The sequence below is a fragment of the Ornithodoros turicata genome, chromosome 8 (assembly GCF_037126465.1).
Source record: "Ornithodoros turicata isolate Travis chromosome 8, ASM3712646v1, whole genome shotgun sequence".
Lineage (NCBI taxonomy): Eukaryota > Metazoa > Arthropoda > Arachnida > Ixodida > Argasidae > Ornithodoros > Ornithodoros turicata.
This window is the reverse complement of record NC_088208.1, coordinates 28,135,115-28,150,651: the sequence shown is the minus strand read 5'-3', so window position 1 is coordinate 28,150,651 and position 15,537 is coordinate 28,135,115. Positions and strand designations below refer to the sequence as shown.

Below are 15,537 nucleotides of genomic sequence, written 5' to 3'. Positions count from 1 at the left end.
GAAGACTGTTGATACAGCGGGAAGATGTCGAGAGATCGAGGCAGAGGTTACGTGGCAGTAGACAACGTGCTAAAATTGTGCAGAACGGCAGAAAAGATGCCGTGAGTTATCGCGGGATTCAGACAACGCAGCACACGGGCGGTGTGCGTGTTATCTGCTAGTACGAGGACCCAGGAGAATGTAAAATGTATCACGATCACCAACGCAGCTCGCAGGACGCGCGTGAGTCCTGTTTGGCTCGCGCACAAGCACGAGAGAGCATGCAAAATCCTAAGTAGCAAAGAAAAAGAAAAACACATGGAAAACAAGAACAATCTCGTGTTTGTTTCTCTTTTTAAGGATCGCGAAGAAAATGAATGTGCAAGTCTCCGGCGACGCATAATCAAAAATAACGAAGACGATTAAGAGCATCAACTGACCACTATATACAAATTACAACTAAGTCTTTCGTACAGTAGGCTGCACTTCTTCAGGTTTGAGGGCCTGTTACGAGCGGTGAAGGATATATCGAAGTCATGTCACGTGGTACAAGAGAAAAGGGTGAGGGCTGAGAGAAGAATACAAACAAATGCAATATGAATACAAACAAAATGTTTTTGCTTTTGTTTGTATTGGTATTGCATTTGTTATTTGTTGTCTGTTTGTATTACATTTTCACGTTACGTTTAGCCGTCAGTAGTGGAGTTCATATTGAACGTTGCCGTGACAGACACGGTGCCTTAACTTGCACGTTACGTTACGTTTCGTGAAGTAATATTATGCTGCCCGTATGAACAGACATTGGGGCACCGACTGGTCCGCAGTAATTCGATACATCCTTCTAGCGAAACTTGTCCCCAACTTGAACAACACCTCTTCGATATATCCTCGCCAAAGAAAGATCCGCAGCCATCGATTTACCCCTGGCTTGAACGGACACGCTATTGGCAACGCGCTCGGACGACGCGTCGTCGTCCAGGTCGGAAACCGACCCATCGATCCTCGAAGCAGGTGTTCCAAGCGCTGGAACGGAAAAGGAGCCGCACGAAAAACTTCCAGCAGGACAAAAATAAACAAGAAACACCCGGGCAGAAACTTTGCGAGAGCTCGCGAAGGAAGAAGAGCTTATCTAGGCGGAACGACCGGGGCTTCCAGCAATCTGTTTTGTTTTTATCTGTTTGTTTTTTTCCTTCGCGCGGTGGCGGGGTTTTGCGTTATTCCACGATAAGAGCGGCAGGCGGTGATAAAAATTTGCGTGCGCCTCGTAATTATTCATGCCCCAAGCGACGAAGGGCGCGCACGGTGGCTTTCAGGTTGACGGGAGTTTGACGCGCGCGCGCGCAAAGGGGGAATCGAAACAGCAGCGGCTGGTTTCTCCACTCACTCCGTTCGACGTGCTGTGAATGGGCGTGGAGTTTATTGACGCTGGATAATGTGTGTGCGGTCTTTCGGCGCCGCAGCTGCTATTGCGGTTGTTGAGACGGGAGTGTTGGTTCTTGTACGCGGTCCGTCTCGCAAATGCGAAGATTGTTAAAAGCGCTGTTGAGAAAGGTGAAAGAGAGAGCATGATGGCGAACAGGAAATGTCCAAAGCAATTTTTTTCTCTAAGAATGCCTTACCAAGCAACGATTCAATTAAGCGACAAATGATGATGTCACGAGGCGTTTTCCCGGTTAGGCTTCGGGACCCTACTCCATGTAGTTCATGTGGATTTATATTTTTTGACGCGTTTGAGTTAGTTTGACGCGTACGCGAACGTAATATAGGGTAGAGGCTTAGAGTGCGTCTAGCACCATGTTAGGAAGATCATAATTGATAACAAATGGTAGTTCGCAGCTAAAGACACGGATTGTGGAAGTTCCGGACACAGGAGTGTTCTGTGCGTGTCTTCTTATGTCCGTGTCTTTGGCAGAGAACTATAAGATATTATTCAACGACGCCAACTACCCAACGCATCAGCCTCTCATAGTGATCGAAGAGCCCAGCGCTGGTGAAGAGCCCCGAAGAGCCCATTACGCCAAGGTCCAAGAATCTCGGCTATATTGAATGACCTGTATGCGATGGTTTCTAGTTGACGCTTGAGGCTGTGTCATTCCCCCGAGTATCGTTGGCAGGTCTAATGAAAATGGGCTTAATGTTAACGGGACAGCGCAGGTTATGGTACAGCATTGTGTCGCTGAGACCAAACTTATATGCCGAAGCGAAAGGGTAAAGGCGACGTCCAGCCGCGGTGGACGCACAAGTGACGGCAGGCGACGGGGAAACCTGCTTGTCATGCTGAACGATAGTATGAGGTCCACTTGTGCTAGAATGGAAAGCTTTAGCAAAAATGCCTCATGACGTCGCATTGTTGGGCCGCTCCAAGACGATGGTACGCTTCGACTCTACTTTGTTTGCATATATGCGAACATGGATTGTTATCTGTATGGGGGGGGGGGGGGGAGTGAGCGAGGGGCGCAACGAGACAGGGCGAATAATATTACTGAGGCACCGTTCACGTTGGCACCAATGCTAGGTCCCTGACCCACTATCATTCAGCACCGTCACCCACCGCTTTTTCTTCCTGGGCTTCCTAACGGAAATTGATATTTCTAAGGGGACACTATTGACACTCCTTAGTAGAACTGGACTTATACGAACTTTTATGCCTCTGTGCACTGACATCTTTTGGTAATGAGCACTTGATGTAATCGCAAGGATTTGGATGTAGTATTATTCACCCATCACCTCATCATTTCATCTGATACTAACCAGTGTGTCCTGGGGTAACGAGTCGTAAATTGAGCGGCAAATTTACTCACTCGTCATCACTACATATTTGTTGTTTTTGGGCGATATCGATCGCTATGTGATTGATGAATGAGGCGAACCTCCAGCTCGGCCAGAAACGAGATATTTCACGGCTCACTTTGAATTGAGATATTACGCAAAACGAACATTTCATAGTCTCCAGCAAAGGCACTGCCGATCTACTGAAGACTACTGAAGATTGCCCACGTCTGCGTTATTGACCCTCCGGAGTCTTTCGCTGACGAGTTCGCGCACTATTTCGATCCGTGCCATTTCATCGGTCTTCTAAATCAGCCGTTTGCGATCTTTTTTTATTCCGTGCTAGCGCTGCGAAGCGACTGGGGCTATGAGCGGCGTACAGATGTGGTCGCACGGAGAGAGGACAGCAGGAAGGAGTGGGGGACAGGAAGGGTTAGTATGCGTCCCGGGCCGACTTCAGAGGGAACTGCGCCGACATTCGTCTGGAAACTTTTAGGAAAACCCAGGGAAAACCTGAGACAACATAACCGGTTGGTAGGATTCGATCCGAGCTCCTCCTACTCTTCAGCACGATCTTGGCTCCCACCAATGAGCGGGGCGCCTTAACCCGCTCAGCCTATAGCCGCTGATGTTTGCGATGTCTGCAAAACGTGGCCGCTTTGGCCGAGGAATAGAGCTGGCTCCGGGTTCTTTCGGCTAACGTCTCCTCTTTCTTCTTTGGTATTCTGCCACCCCTCCAGACATGGTCGATGTCGCGTTGCTTGCTTGCCTCTATAGCTGTCTGCGCGCATTAGGCGTCGGAACATCATCGTATGACATTTGAGCCGCACTCGCCGTCCGTGCGCGGCTTCGGTATCGCACTCGCCCGTGCAACAATGCTCTCCGTACATTCCGTTGTCACTCAGCTGGAGGAGGCCCAGCAAAGAGCAGCTGTTGCTCCAAGGCACCGAGAGGCAGTGACACGCAGGTGGTGCACTTCACGCTTTCAGTGTCATCAAGGAGATACGGAAAAAGCGTTTTTATTGACTCGCTCGCCTCGGAAGTGACATCTTCCGAGGTTGCCGCAGGGTATTTCATGACGGTGTATCACTGCTTATATATTTGGTATTTCCTCGGTTTCTTTTTCTGTTTTTGTTATCTCTACAAGCAGAAGCCATTACACACGTTGTTGTGGGCTCCTTATATGATAGCATTGCGAACTTGTCTGAGGCGGTTTGATTGGCACTCGCCAAATACATTTTAAGAAGAAAAATGCAGGAGTAAGAAGGAGAGTAATTACAGCTTCTAGTCACCTAGGCTGCAGTTACTTCCCATTTTAGTCCCCTAACCCCGAAATTTACTCCCCAAGACTGCAGAGTCACGAACTTTGCAAATGGTCTCCTGAATGCAACAGTCTACGTAAAGACGTGCTCCACTGCGCACTGCCACGTGATTATGCACACGCGTCGCCTTCTTTTGCGTTTTGAAGTTATAGGTCTTGTTTGTTCACCTCTGTCTTAAGTTCATCTAAGACATAATTGTCGAACTTTGGAGTTTCACAGAGTGAACTGGTCCATCTGTCAGTAGCCTCATATTCAAAATACAGCAAGCTGCTCAATCAAGTAAAAGATTGACGTTTACGGCGGAGTTTATTTTGCGGAATCAAATCGCATTGACAAGGCGTGGCAAAACAAAAAGAAAAATTAGGGAGAGAAAGGACTGGTTCGTTACAGAAATAGAACTGTGCAAGTGTACGTCTGCATTCTTGATCAAACTCTGGAAAGTGTTGATAATGCATCATGAGGTCGCCGTCACTGGCTGGCATATTATACTCAGCACGTGTCATAACCCTACTTGGGTTAAGCGGTTACACAGAGCTGCGGCGTTCTTTCTTTCTTTTCTTTTTTTTTTCATAACAACACCAGGTGCGTTACACCGAAGGCTAAGATGACCATTTTTACGCACTTGCCTTGAGAAGGGTGTTTATTGCTGTCTTCGACTGTCTATATACAGCACAGCGCTGATTGAACGACGACAAGGTGGTACACCCCCTACATTCTGCCAGCACCCCCAAACAAAATTAAAGCCCTGGGAAAATCCCTGTAGACGGGTAGAAATCCAGCGAACCGGTAGGGAAGTATGAAGGGAAAATCTCTGGGTAGGAGCCAACAAAACGTGAAACACACGAACGGAACACGTGTCTAAGCACATACAACTCCTCGCGTGTTCTGATAACGTCCAGCTGAACCTGCGCCAGGACACGGGGCCCAGACAACTTGCCAGAAGCAGGTACTCAATGTCAATCACGCCGCATCTGTTCCTGGGCCATCGCCCCAAAATCCACATTCTTCAGCCCCGACCACCGCTCTCAACGATATTCAACCAATATTCTCTTCCTGCTGTCCTACACGGGTAGCTATCTATATACCGAAGGCGTTCCACGAAGGAACGAAAACCTTGAAGGAACACCTTCGCCACAGGCTCATCGTCTACACACACGCGGAGAGCCGAGACGGTTTTGTGTATCGACCGATGCCATCGATCATGCCGGCAGAATTTCCGACGATCGCGGCTGACTGGCGGAGAAATTGGATTATTGCCCAGCTGGACTGAAGCGCTCTCTTTCGCAAATCGCAAGGTACGGACATCTTATCTTACGTCCGTCAGTCGCAGGCTTTACCTCTCGTTTGTACCTTGGAGCATTCGTGCGATTCTGGGTTATTCTGCGTTGAACGGGCGTTCCGGATTTCGCTGTGTCTGCCGAGACGTGAAAGAACGTTCGCTGTTTCCACGCTGCCCTTCGGCTTTGAAGTACGAAGGGTGTGGCTGCGGATGTAAAAATGCTCGTTGTATGTTCGTAAGCGATGTCTCAGAGACCCATGTTCGGAGAATAAGAATCGCTTCGATTATCATCAGCATCAACTGAGTGGGACCAGCCGGACGAACCTTCTCCAAACTTCCTGAGTTTCGTGTTGGTGCTTAAATAACAGCGTTCATTCCTGAAACGATATTCGCCAAAACGCAGCACGTTCTCGTTTTCTCGGAAGTGTTGTTTTCTTAATCTGGTTTGGTTTGGCTTGATGGATGGAAAAAATGAAACCAACTTGACCACATCTGTGGGCTCGTTAAATTGAAGGGCTTCGACCCTCAATGGCCATTTCACCGCTGAAAGGTTCGAGAAATTGAAGTGTCGACATCGCGCGCTTTGGCGCTGTCACATTGTTTCCCGTGTAATTGCCTTACTAGAAGCTTTTCTAGCCCATTCGTTGCTCTATCGACAACGGCGATTCATACCATAGTGCGCCTGAATGTGAGCACTATGATCAGTTTTTTTTTTTTTTTTTTTTCAGGAAAATTGCACCAGAAATGCCATTATGCGGTTAGCTCCCGTTATATCAGAGTGGAAACCCACAATTCTCGCGTCCGATTTGACACGTTTCTGGTGCAAATTTCGAAATCGAACAATCCTTCCGTACATGTTACGGTACATTAGAGACCTGCCGCACACTTATTGTACATGAAGAACAATAGCTTTGCTCCTTGCGCCATCGCAGTTCTGTATGCGACACTTCCGAAAGGTTGCACTGCGCCTCCAACACATTTTGACAAAATTTGGTGCTGGTGTCATATATGTCTGACGCATGTCAACCCGGCAGTCATTTTCATCTGACTACCAGAACCGGAACAGACTTGAACTGGAACTACAGAACCAGAACACGGGCGACAGGGCGACATTCCCCAGAATACGCCAGCGGAAGATGCACAAAACGTCATATAGCTTTCGGCTGCCACGTCAGCGCAACGGCTCAACGTCGTGTCTTTTCTTGCGCTGCTAATTGTGGGGCATGTCCTGTGACTCAGCTACAAGACATTCCGTATCAGACAACAAGGCCGATGGTGTCGTCTGCAATGTGCGCAGTACTCGACATCGTGTGTTGCTGAGTGGTAAAACGTGGTATATCAAAACCACGAACTACTATATTATAGCCACCACGTCATAATCGGCAAACCCAATGAGGAGCCCGTCCGCACGATCCGCTAGGGGCGCTACTCATCGGCCCGCGAGAGCTGCATCATGATTGGACGATGGAAATTCGAATTTTGAACGCGCAAAAGCGGACGAACGATTACCGTAGCAGACGACAGCAACAGTTCCTATGAAAACGCGTAGAATGATTATGATAATCAGCTTTAGAAGGAAGCATCTCACGTGAGACATACACCGCTTGTACAAAAATACTAAGGTAAGCTAAAGTACAAAGTACTGTAGAAATTGAGGAAGCAATGACCGGGCCGATGAGTAGCGTCACCGCTAGCCTCCAAATGCGGCGCTGGGAAGGCGTCCGTATGACATTGTCGCGCTATAATCTAGTATGTCATGATGAAAACCCGGACACTGCTCCGACGGGATGCCAGCGGTGACGCGCCAGAAACCCAGCCGCGACACCCGATACCAATCCCTCGGCGACGACGCCACGCCGCACGCCATACTTCCATCTCGGATGACCGTGTTGCTGCTGCATCGCACACCCTCCATGGGCAGAAGTTGGCGCATTGCATTTGCGTTTGTAAATAAGTCTCACGCGAAGCACGCGTGAAAGGCACTGTCTACTCCGCCTTTCTTGCACGAAGCCATAAAAAAAAAAATGAAAGAGAAACGAAAAGAGGAGGGAAGGAAGAAAACCGTTCGCCCCCTTTTTGATGGACGCTCCGGATGCTTTGCATAACGCGGACTGCTTTTCTCCGTTCACGACGTTCGTCCTTTTTGCCCGTGTTTCAGATCGAGTATTTTAATATTTCTTTCTTTTTCCTTATCTGTGTCGATTTGCCCTTTTCAACCCCTCTTTTCTTTTCTCAAAAGAAGAGACACTCACGCGCGTCAGCGTCAACAAGACACTTGTTGAGACACTACCGAGCGCCTGAGTTTGACAAAAGATAGTGAGAGCTATATAAAGCTGAATATATTCAACTTGTTCAACGCGCACACTACCATGTGATTCGGTATGTAACATGATGAACAAGTTAAGCACCTATGAAGGGAAGTGCCTCAGGAGGAGAGCCGCCGATATTTCGAACAGCTAGGGACAGCCTCTGTTCGAAATATCGGCGACTGTCGACCTGAGGCACTTCCCTTCACATTTCCTTACCGGTTCGCTGGATTTTTTACCCTTCTACCCTTGTCACTGTTGCTCAGCCGCTGACAGGGCTCTATACCGTATCCGTTCTGAGTTATTGATATTCCTCCTTGAACTTCTGTTTTGCAGTCTGTCTCGTTACAGTCTCACTGGTCGCCCAATGTCAGTAAACTCATCAGCTGTGTTAGAACTGTTGTCTTCAGTTCAAGATGTCGTTTAAGGCTATACCTTTCTCCTTCGCTCTGTAGCTATCGTCGAACGAAGTCGTTTCTGAAACCTTAGTGAAAAAGTGCCTTGCGAAATACGTAACGAAGATATTACATTAGAAGAACAGTTTCTGGTAAAAGTCTCCAGTTCATCCAACTAGCAGTCTCCAGATCAGTAGGACATTGTCTGTTCGAAGTATTGATGGATCAAAAGACTTAAAAATTCTGAAAGCCACCTTTTCTCTCTCTCTCTCTCTCTCTCTCTCGATTCTTTCTTCGCGCTCGAAGTAGAAAGAAAAAGAAATCTACAAGATTTTGGGACATAACTTTCTGTTACAGCACCATCTGTTTGTGCTATCTGTTCTAAGCAAAATTGTGGGAGGGCGTACTCGCCAGTTCCAGTTACAAGCGGACGTCTACAATACCTTCCTATGGGTTCACCAACGCTATGGCCACGATTTTTCACGATTATTGAAGGTCCATTTCGACATAATCCCTTTTCTTCCCTTGGTCCTATAGAGCCAGACAAATTATTCAAGTATGGTCGATGTCATATATGCCACGTGGCACGAAACAGTCCCCGCACTGGAACGTGCGTGTCTGTCGGGTCTGCGAGAGGGATCTCGGATGCTGGTGTGGGTGTTCCGCGATGGGACGGAGCGCGATGCGGACGGTCCGGGAGGGAAAGGATCGTTAGGCCCAGCTGGCTATCGTGGATGATGAAGCGGAAACCGTCGGTAATGCGAACGAAAGGGAACGGAATCAGATTTGCGCGCCCTCGCATTCGTGCTTGACACAGGTCGTAGCAGGCGTGGTAGCAGGTGTCGGGTGGCGGCTCGCACTTTCGATTCGTCCCTCGCTACGCTACTGAGAGGTAGCGCATGTAGCGCTTCCGAGACCGTGGCAGCGGGACTGCTCGAAATTAAGTGGCTCCGCACAAATCAGGTCTGTTGAACGACAAGTATACTTAGACGTGAAATAGACAGCCATTAAATGAGACGGTAATGATAGCAATTTCGCATCGGTATATCGATTTGACGGAGCTCAGACCTGCGGTCGCCTCTGGGATGAGATCTGGTAGCTCCAAGTGCGTTTTCCTGAAATGTCTTATCATTGTCTTTCAGTGTGATATGAAATTTGGCGTCGCGAAGCTTCTGTCTCGCGCTCACCGTTTTGCGTTTCATTTGCATCAGCTTCTACTACGACAGAGTGGTTGAGCTGCCACCTCAAGTGAATACTGTTTATTCACATAGAATATTCATCCAATGGTCTCCTTCATTGTGCGCGGTCCAGCGACAATAACTGAGTACCGGATACGTACCCACAGTCACTTTGCATCCAACAGAATTTAGATTGCGATATGCTGTGGCTGGCGGAACTTTATTTCGGTATACCAGAATGTGGTGAACCACGTGATCCGCAGGTTTTCGTTTCGTATCGCTGGCCTGGAAATAAGCGAATACGTGTCCGACAATGTATATTTTTGGCGCAGGGTTCATAACGATACCCGTGTGTAACGAAACGTTTCACTGCCGCAAAAGAAAAAAAAAGTAAAGGACTACAGAGCGCCGAGCTGAACGAAACCTCCATTGGTCTGAAATAGAGATTCTTGTATCGCACGTCCGCAACGGAGCAGCCGCGGGCATATGGACATCACGGCAGATCCTACTGCTGGGTCACGCAAAGCTCTCACGCACAGCTGGCTCAGACATGCACAAGTAGTTTCGCCCTCTTCCGCTGTCTCAGGGACGCCATATCTTTCGTCGTATAACGTCTGATGCAAAAGGTTCTGTCTACGCACGGCCTCTCAAACGGATATCGCCTGACAGTCGCTCCGTATCTCCGTCTTTGTTCCTCGCATTTCCTATCGCATTACGTAAATGAAAAGAATCCTACAGATAATGCGACAGTTATCGAAATAAATCACGTGCCACAGCGTCAGCGATTTCGTTTTTTCTTCTTCCTTTCTTTTCTTTAGCGAAGTGCATTCTTTCGTGACGGCCTCACTGTTAAAGCAGAACTTCACAACGCGACAGACTCCTATGCTGTTAAAATAGAACTTCAACACATAGCACGTTCCTAGCCAACCACCATACCCAATGATATCATTCTCTGTCACGATTCTTTCAAAACAGGGGGAGGAGCCTATCTGGGACAAGCATAATGTGCCCCAGATAGGCGCCTCCTCCGGTTTTCAGCAAATAAGGACACAGAATGATATCATTCGGAATGAGGGTTGGCTAGGAGCGTGCTATGTGGAAGTTCTGTTTTATCAGTCTAGCCAAACCATTTATTCCAAAATGAAATTGTACTCTCTCCTACAATCTGTTGAAACTGGGATGGATCCGCCAGTTTTGAACACCTTGCATTCGGCATACTGTGTCCACAGTGGGCGTATCCATCCCATTTTCGACAAATCCCGTGGGACGAGCCAAGAACAGCATCATTCTGAATGACGGTCGGTTTCAAGCCGTGCTATGTGGTTAAATTCTGCTTCAACAGTGCAGAGCAGTATATAGAACGACCTGTGCGCTTGTAAAGTAGACACTGCGCGATACAAGATATATCCGGCACTGTAATTAACGCTGGAACATCCTTCAGTATACGGCGTGTGACGACATCTGTGCTGCCATGCGCTAATGGCTAAATGATGACGACCATCCGTGGTAACTTTTAGCTATAGGAAAATGTTAGTAACTAAATATGTTAAAGAGCATCGCGCTACCCACGCGGTGTTACGTTGATGCATATTCATGAAATTGTTTCGAAACACCGCGCCTTGGACGAAGAGTAAAGCAAGCAAAACTTAACCGTAAAATGATCGAGCCAAACAAGGATGAGTGTTTACTTCGCTCTGTTCACAGGTGCATTAATACGTACTGAGGCGCATTGAAGCAACAACGTGTAAGTTTAGGATGGCGCTTGGTTTGCGCGGTGCCCCTCACAAGTTCTCAATGCTCACACACTTAAAAAAACTGGAGTAAAGTTAGTCCCTTTAGGAAGTACTGCTGCAACAATGAGACCCTTTCCAGACTAAATGCACGGGCGTTTGCACGAAGAACTGCATGCAGTACAGAGGAGTAAATTGCAGCAATACGGGACTAAAACGGGACGTAATTGTGATCTAGGGAAATGTAATTGGTCTAGTGACTCCCTTGCACTCAGAGTTCGAGGTCTCGTTACTGTAACTAAGTTCGTTTTTCTGGTAATTTATAACTTAACTCGGTACTTGCGCCGTGGTAACTTTCAAAGGAACTCGTTTCCTTTTCAGGTAACTTTCACAGGAACTCGTTTCCTTTTCAGGTAACTTTCAAAGGAACTCGTTTCCTTTTCAGGTAACTTTGCCAAAGTAACTTAAGCTAAGTTCTTCACTCACGTTCACATATTTTCTTGCTTTCTCACCGGTCCTTTCATTGTATTTTATGCTATAAAATGTGATATTCAACCAATGACAGTATTCTATTCAAGGAGTGACAACCGCTGCCATTGAAATGAAGCTGAACCTTTGTGTTCCCACAAGGACTAAGATGCAAAGCGTTCCAATTGTGGGACATAAACGAAAACGAAATCATGTTGCACTTCTCCGCAGGCAACTCAAGCTCTAACTCAACTGCTCACGCACGCTGCACCTGTGTAGTGCTATTTTGTGTCCGAAGTAACTTGGAAGTACTTTTTCTTTTAAGTAACTCCGTAGCTGCGAGTTACATTTCAGGTTGGAGAACTTCGATATTAACTTAGTTACATTTTTCACACGGTAACTTAACTCGTAGCGAGTTCTCTTTGACGGGTAACTTGTCGATCTATGCTTGCATTCCTCGACATATCATTTCACCAAGTACACTAACTTGCTACGGTCATTCAGTTATTCCTTTCTTCCTTTTTTAGATTGCAGAATCACTTTCGACACAACGCGTTTGATATCGACCGGTGCTTTGGACACTTTCTTCCTTGCTCTTCTGTGTAACTTTATGCCGCTATTTACAACAGAAATACTCAGGTATAAGGCTAGGAACAACATTTAAATAATAACATAATGCGCACTTTGAAGGGTTTATGCTGCGTACTTTCTTCTGCGACTTCCGTCCCGTGTCGGATTCGGAATGGAAGCTGTTATTCTCCACATCTGGACACACTCCGCTACCCACTGCTTCTTGTTGAAAGGCAATTTCCGCGAAGCCTTCAGCCATGATTGTCCGCTGCCTTCGTGCGCCGTTTTTATTTTCGGTTTCCACCGCGAACTGCACGTTATGCTGGGTCGTAATTGCCGTTGGCGATCGTCGACTTTGTTAAGCCAGCAATTTCATACCCGAAGTACCCTCAGAGTGGTTTCGCTTTTTTAGGGCAATGTTCGTGCATGCTTCGTGGCTTAACTCTTCGTGGTTTCGCTTTTCAAGGCGTACAAGAGAAGTGTGTTGCAGAATTTAATGCGAAATAATGCAGTGATGAGCACTAATAAGAAACAAAAGTACTTGAAGAACACTGTAGAGGCTCTTTTGTTTTCCGACTGTTAAGAGTTCGCAACATTTGACAGGAACACTGTGGCAAAACAGCCACTACAGGGAAAAAAAATTCCGAGGTTCATAGTACTGCATCCGCACTGCTATAGCGTATTAGGTTAGGCTTAATGTTATTAATGTTTCGTGTTCCAGTAGCATGCTGAAGAAGAAAAGCGCTATTGCGATTGCATCGTGTGCTCGCGCAAAGTGTTAGGAATGACAGTGTTTTGAAGTTATACATTTCCGGTTGCGTGACAATCAAGAAGCGTTGGGTAGAAGCTGTCTAACTCTGTTGTTTTACGTCGTTCGCAGGCTACCACGGTTCGGATACAGAAAGAAAATGGCGGTAAGACCACATCTTTCACTCATTTCGCTGTTTCTGATGCACCTGCATAATACTGAGACTATATGGCGTCGTCGTAATGTCGCACGTTTCTGTTACCGCGAACGGCGTTGACGCAACACAACACCTCAAGCCCCCCCCCCCCCCCCTCATGCCACGCAAGAAAACACACTCCCCGCCACCGCCGTTATATCTCCTGACTCACAAACGCGTATCTCCGACCTGCAACCGACTGGCCTGACTCAGCCAACCTTGTCTGTTGATGAACGTCCCACGGCGTTCCCCCGGTGGAATATAATTAGGCTCCCTTCTTATTCGACTGCATCGGGCGCTGGCGGGCGGCCTGCCTGCCTGCCTGCCGGCCGGCGGCGTTCAATGCGGGTCCTTCGTGCCGCGGGGACCCTTTGGGGAGAGATCGGACCGACGCGAAATTGCCTCATTAAATGCGCGGGGCCGACGTTTTCGAGAGGCCGCCGCCTGTCTCTGCCTGCCCGGAAACCGCTTCCCCCCTCCCTTTCCCTCCTTCTGCACCACGGTTTCCCTCCACCCTGGCAGAGGCAGAGCTCGTGTATGTGTGTGTGTGCGCGATAAGAGCCGGGACTCGTTATTGGAAGGCAGGAGCGGGACAGAAGAAGAGGGATAAAAAGATAATAAAAGAAGTGAAAAAAGAAACCTGCGCGAATTAAAGCACAGAGGGCGTCTGTCCGATGGGCAACGGCAGCCTTTTATTATTTTCCTCCCCACGTATTGAAGATGGTAGGAATAAGGTGGCGTTAATGCGGACTAAAGTCTGAGGTGGGGGGTTTCAGACCGCTGCTGTCGGGGAGTGAAATCGGTGCGATATGTGTATAGTTGTCAAGTGCGACGTTGGTCAGGTCGGTCCGCGTTGCCTGCGCACATGATAAGTGGTGAATGTGATCTTCCACACCGAGATGATATCATTATAATAATCAAGTGCCAGTTCGCGATACGCCGTATGTTGCGCTGTTCGTGCTATCAGTACGTACCGACTTATAACGATATTATTCGGCCATGTTTTGTGCACGATTTCGAACTTCGGCAATTGTGTGTCGACTTTTTGTAGTGTAATGTGTAACACTGAGAGTATAGGACGCACACTCTGTTCACCACAGTAAAATAGAAAAACGCGCATACACACGTACGAGCTGTTGCCCGTACACACATCGGTCATCGTGTCAGGGATCGGTCCGTTCTGTAATTTAATACAATCGTATTCACACCGACACCTTACATGACATTTCATCCTGTATAATTCGTTACATGACACTACAGCCTAAATATAAAAAAAGCTGATGGATGGTGCATGCACACGCCTCGACAGGTATAGGCATCCTGCAAGGAAGAAGATGTAGTCAAGCATTGAGGCATTGCCATCATAATGTCACGGTGTGATTGCTAATGGTTCATTATCCGCTCTTGAAACGCAGGCGTTCGCTACTCCATACATCCCAAGAAACGAATGGTGGAAGACGACTCCTCTTCAAGCAGCGGTAGCTCTAACCGAAGTTCCCCCAGCGCCCTACCCAAGTCCGCCGAAAGCGGACCGGTCACGAAGAAGGCCAAGCGTCATATTCGGCACCAGTTCCTGGCAAGGGCCACGTCAGCGTCTCGATGCGTCGCCGACGGAGACCTCCAGTCACTGAAGCCGGAATTTCGTCAGAAGCGTCTTTTCTACCATGCCGTCAGGAGACGACGGTTGCGTTCTGGCCTTGACATGATCCACCGGTACAAGAAAGTGAAGAGTGGTCGGTACAAGGTCGTCCGGCGAGCGCCGAGGAAGGTGAGCGGGACGTTTTCTGGCTCAACTACGGCAGCGACGCTTCTACCACGCAGCGGCAATAATCGGGGAGGAGGCGGCGGCGCTCGTGACAATGATCTCTAAATCGGGTTAGATCAAGTTAGGGTTAGACTTGGTTACGTTTGTCAAGCGTCCGGGTGGTGTCCGGGCACGCGGCTGCGGCTCCACCTTCAGACTGTGTCGCCGAAAGTGGCGTTGCCGAATGATCTTCCTTACGGCGATGTGCTGTAGCATCAAGGTCGCGCCCCTTATAGACGACCTGTGCCCCCTACGTCACTGATCACGTAACGCCGTCGCGCAAAGCATGCTGGTGGGCAGTGGGCACTATCAGCTTCATCAGTACATCTGTAAAATAAATAAATAATGTGGCACCCTACATATGACGTGGGCGACACCCTCGTTTTCATGCCGTACGATATGTGATGAACACGTTCCCCAACCAAGTAGCTTTCTTGCGTGGAAGCAGAAAAAACGCCACCGGGCGCGCAAAGTTCGACCGCAAAGCCCGTCAGGATTCGACGCCAGTGCCCGTGACGTTGATGGAAGGCGTCCTTCAGCCCTCGGCTTCTTGAATAGAGGCGCGGAAACTGGATGGCTCTTTTCCCCGACGAAATAATTGCCGGAGAGGCCGCTGTCATTGCCGATGGCGTCCACCTGCCAAGCAGTCCTCGGCATCTTTTTTTTTTCTTTCTTCTTCTTCTTCTTTCTCTGGCGCTGACGAGTCGTTGCCTGTCCACTGGTAATACTCGTGTCGACTGTGAGAGCGCCGGTGAAGTACGCAAAACGCTTCTCTTTATCGGTGCAACGTCCA

At 48.3% G+C, this 15,537-nt stretch overlaps 1 protein-coding gene across 2 annotated transcripts in view; it reads left to right on the top strand.

Moving 5' to 3' along the window:
- The window catches only part of LOC135366853 (uncharacterized), a 44,934-nt gene that overhangs the window by 18,496 nt on the left and 10,901 nt on the right, over positions 1–15,537 (top strand). For both annotated transcript variants that reach the window (XM_064599796.1, XM_064599795.1), the window contains exons 3-4: positions 12,877–12,910; positions 14,356–14,708. In XM_064599796.1, coding sequence (XP_064455866.1) covers positions 12,877–12,910; positions 14,356–14,708 — 387 coding nt within the window. The remainder of the gene's footprint in view (positions 1–12,876; positions 12,911–14,355; positions 14,709–15,537) is intronic.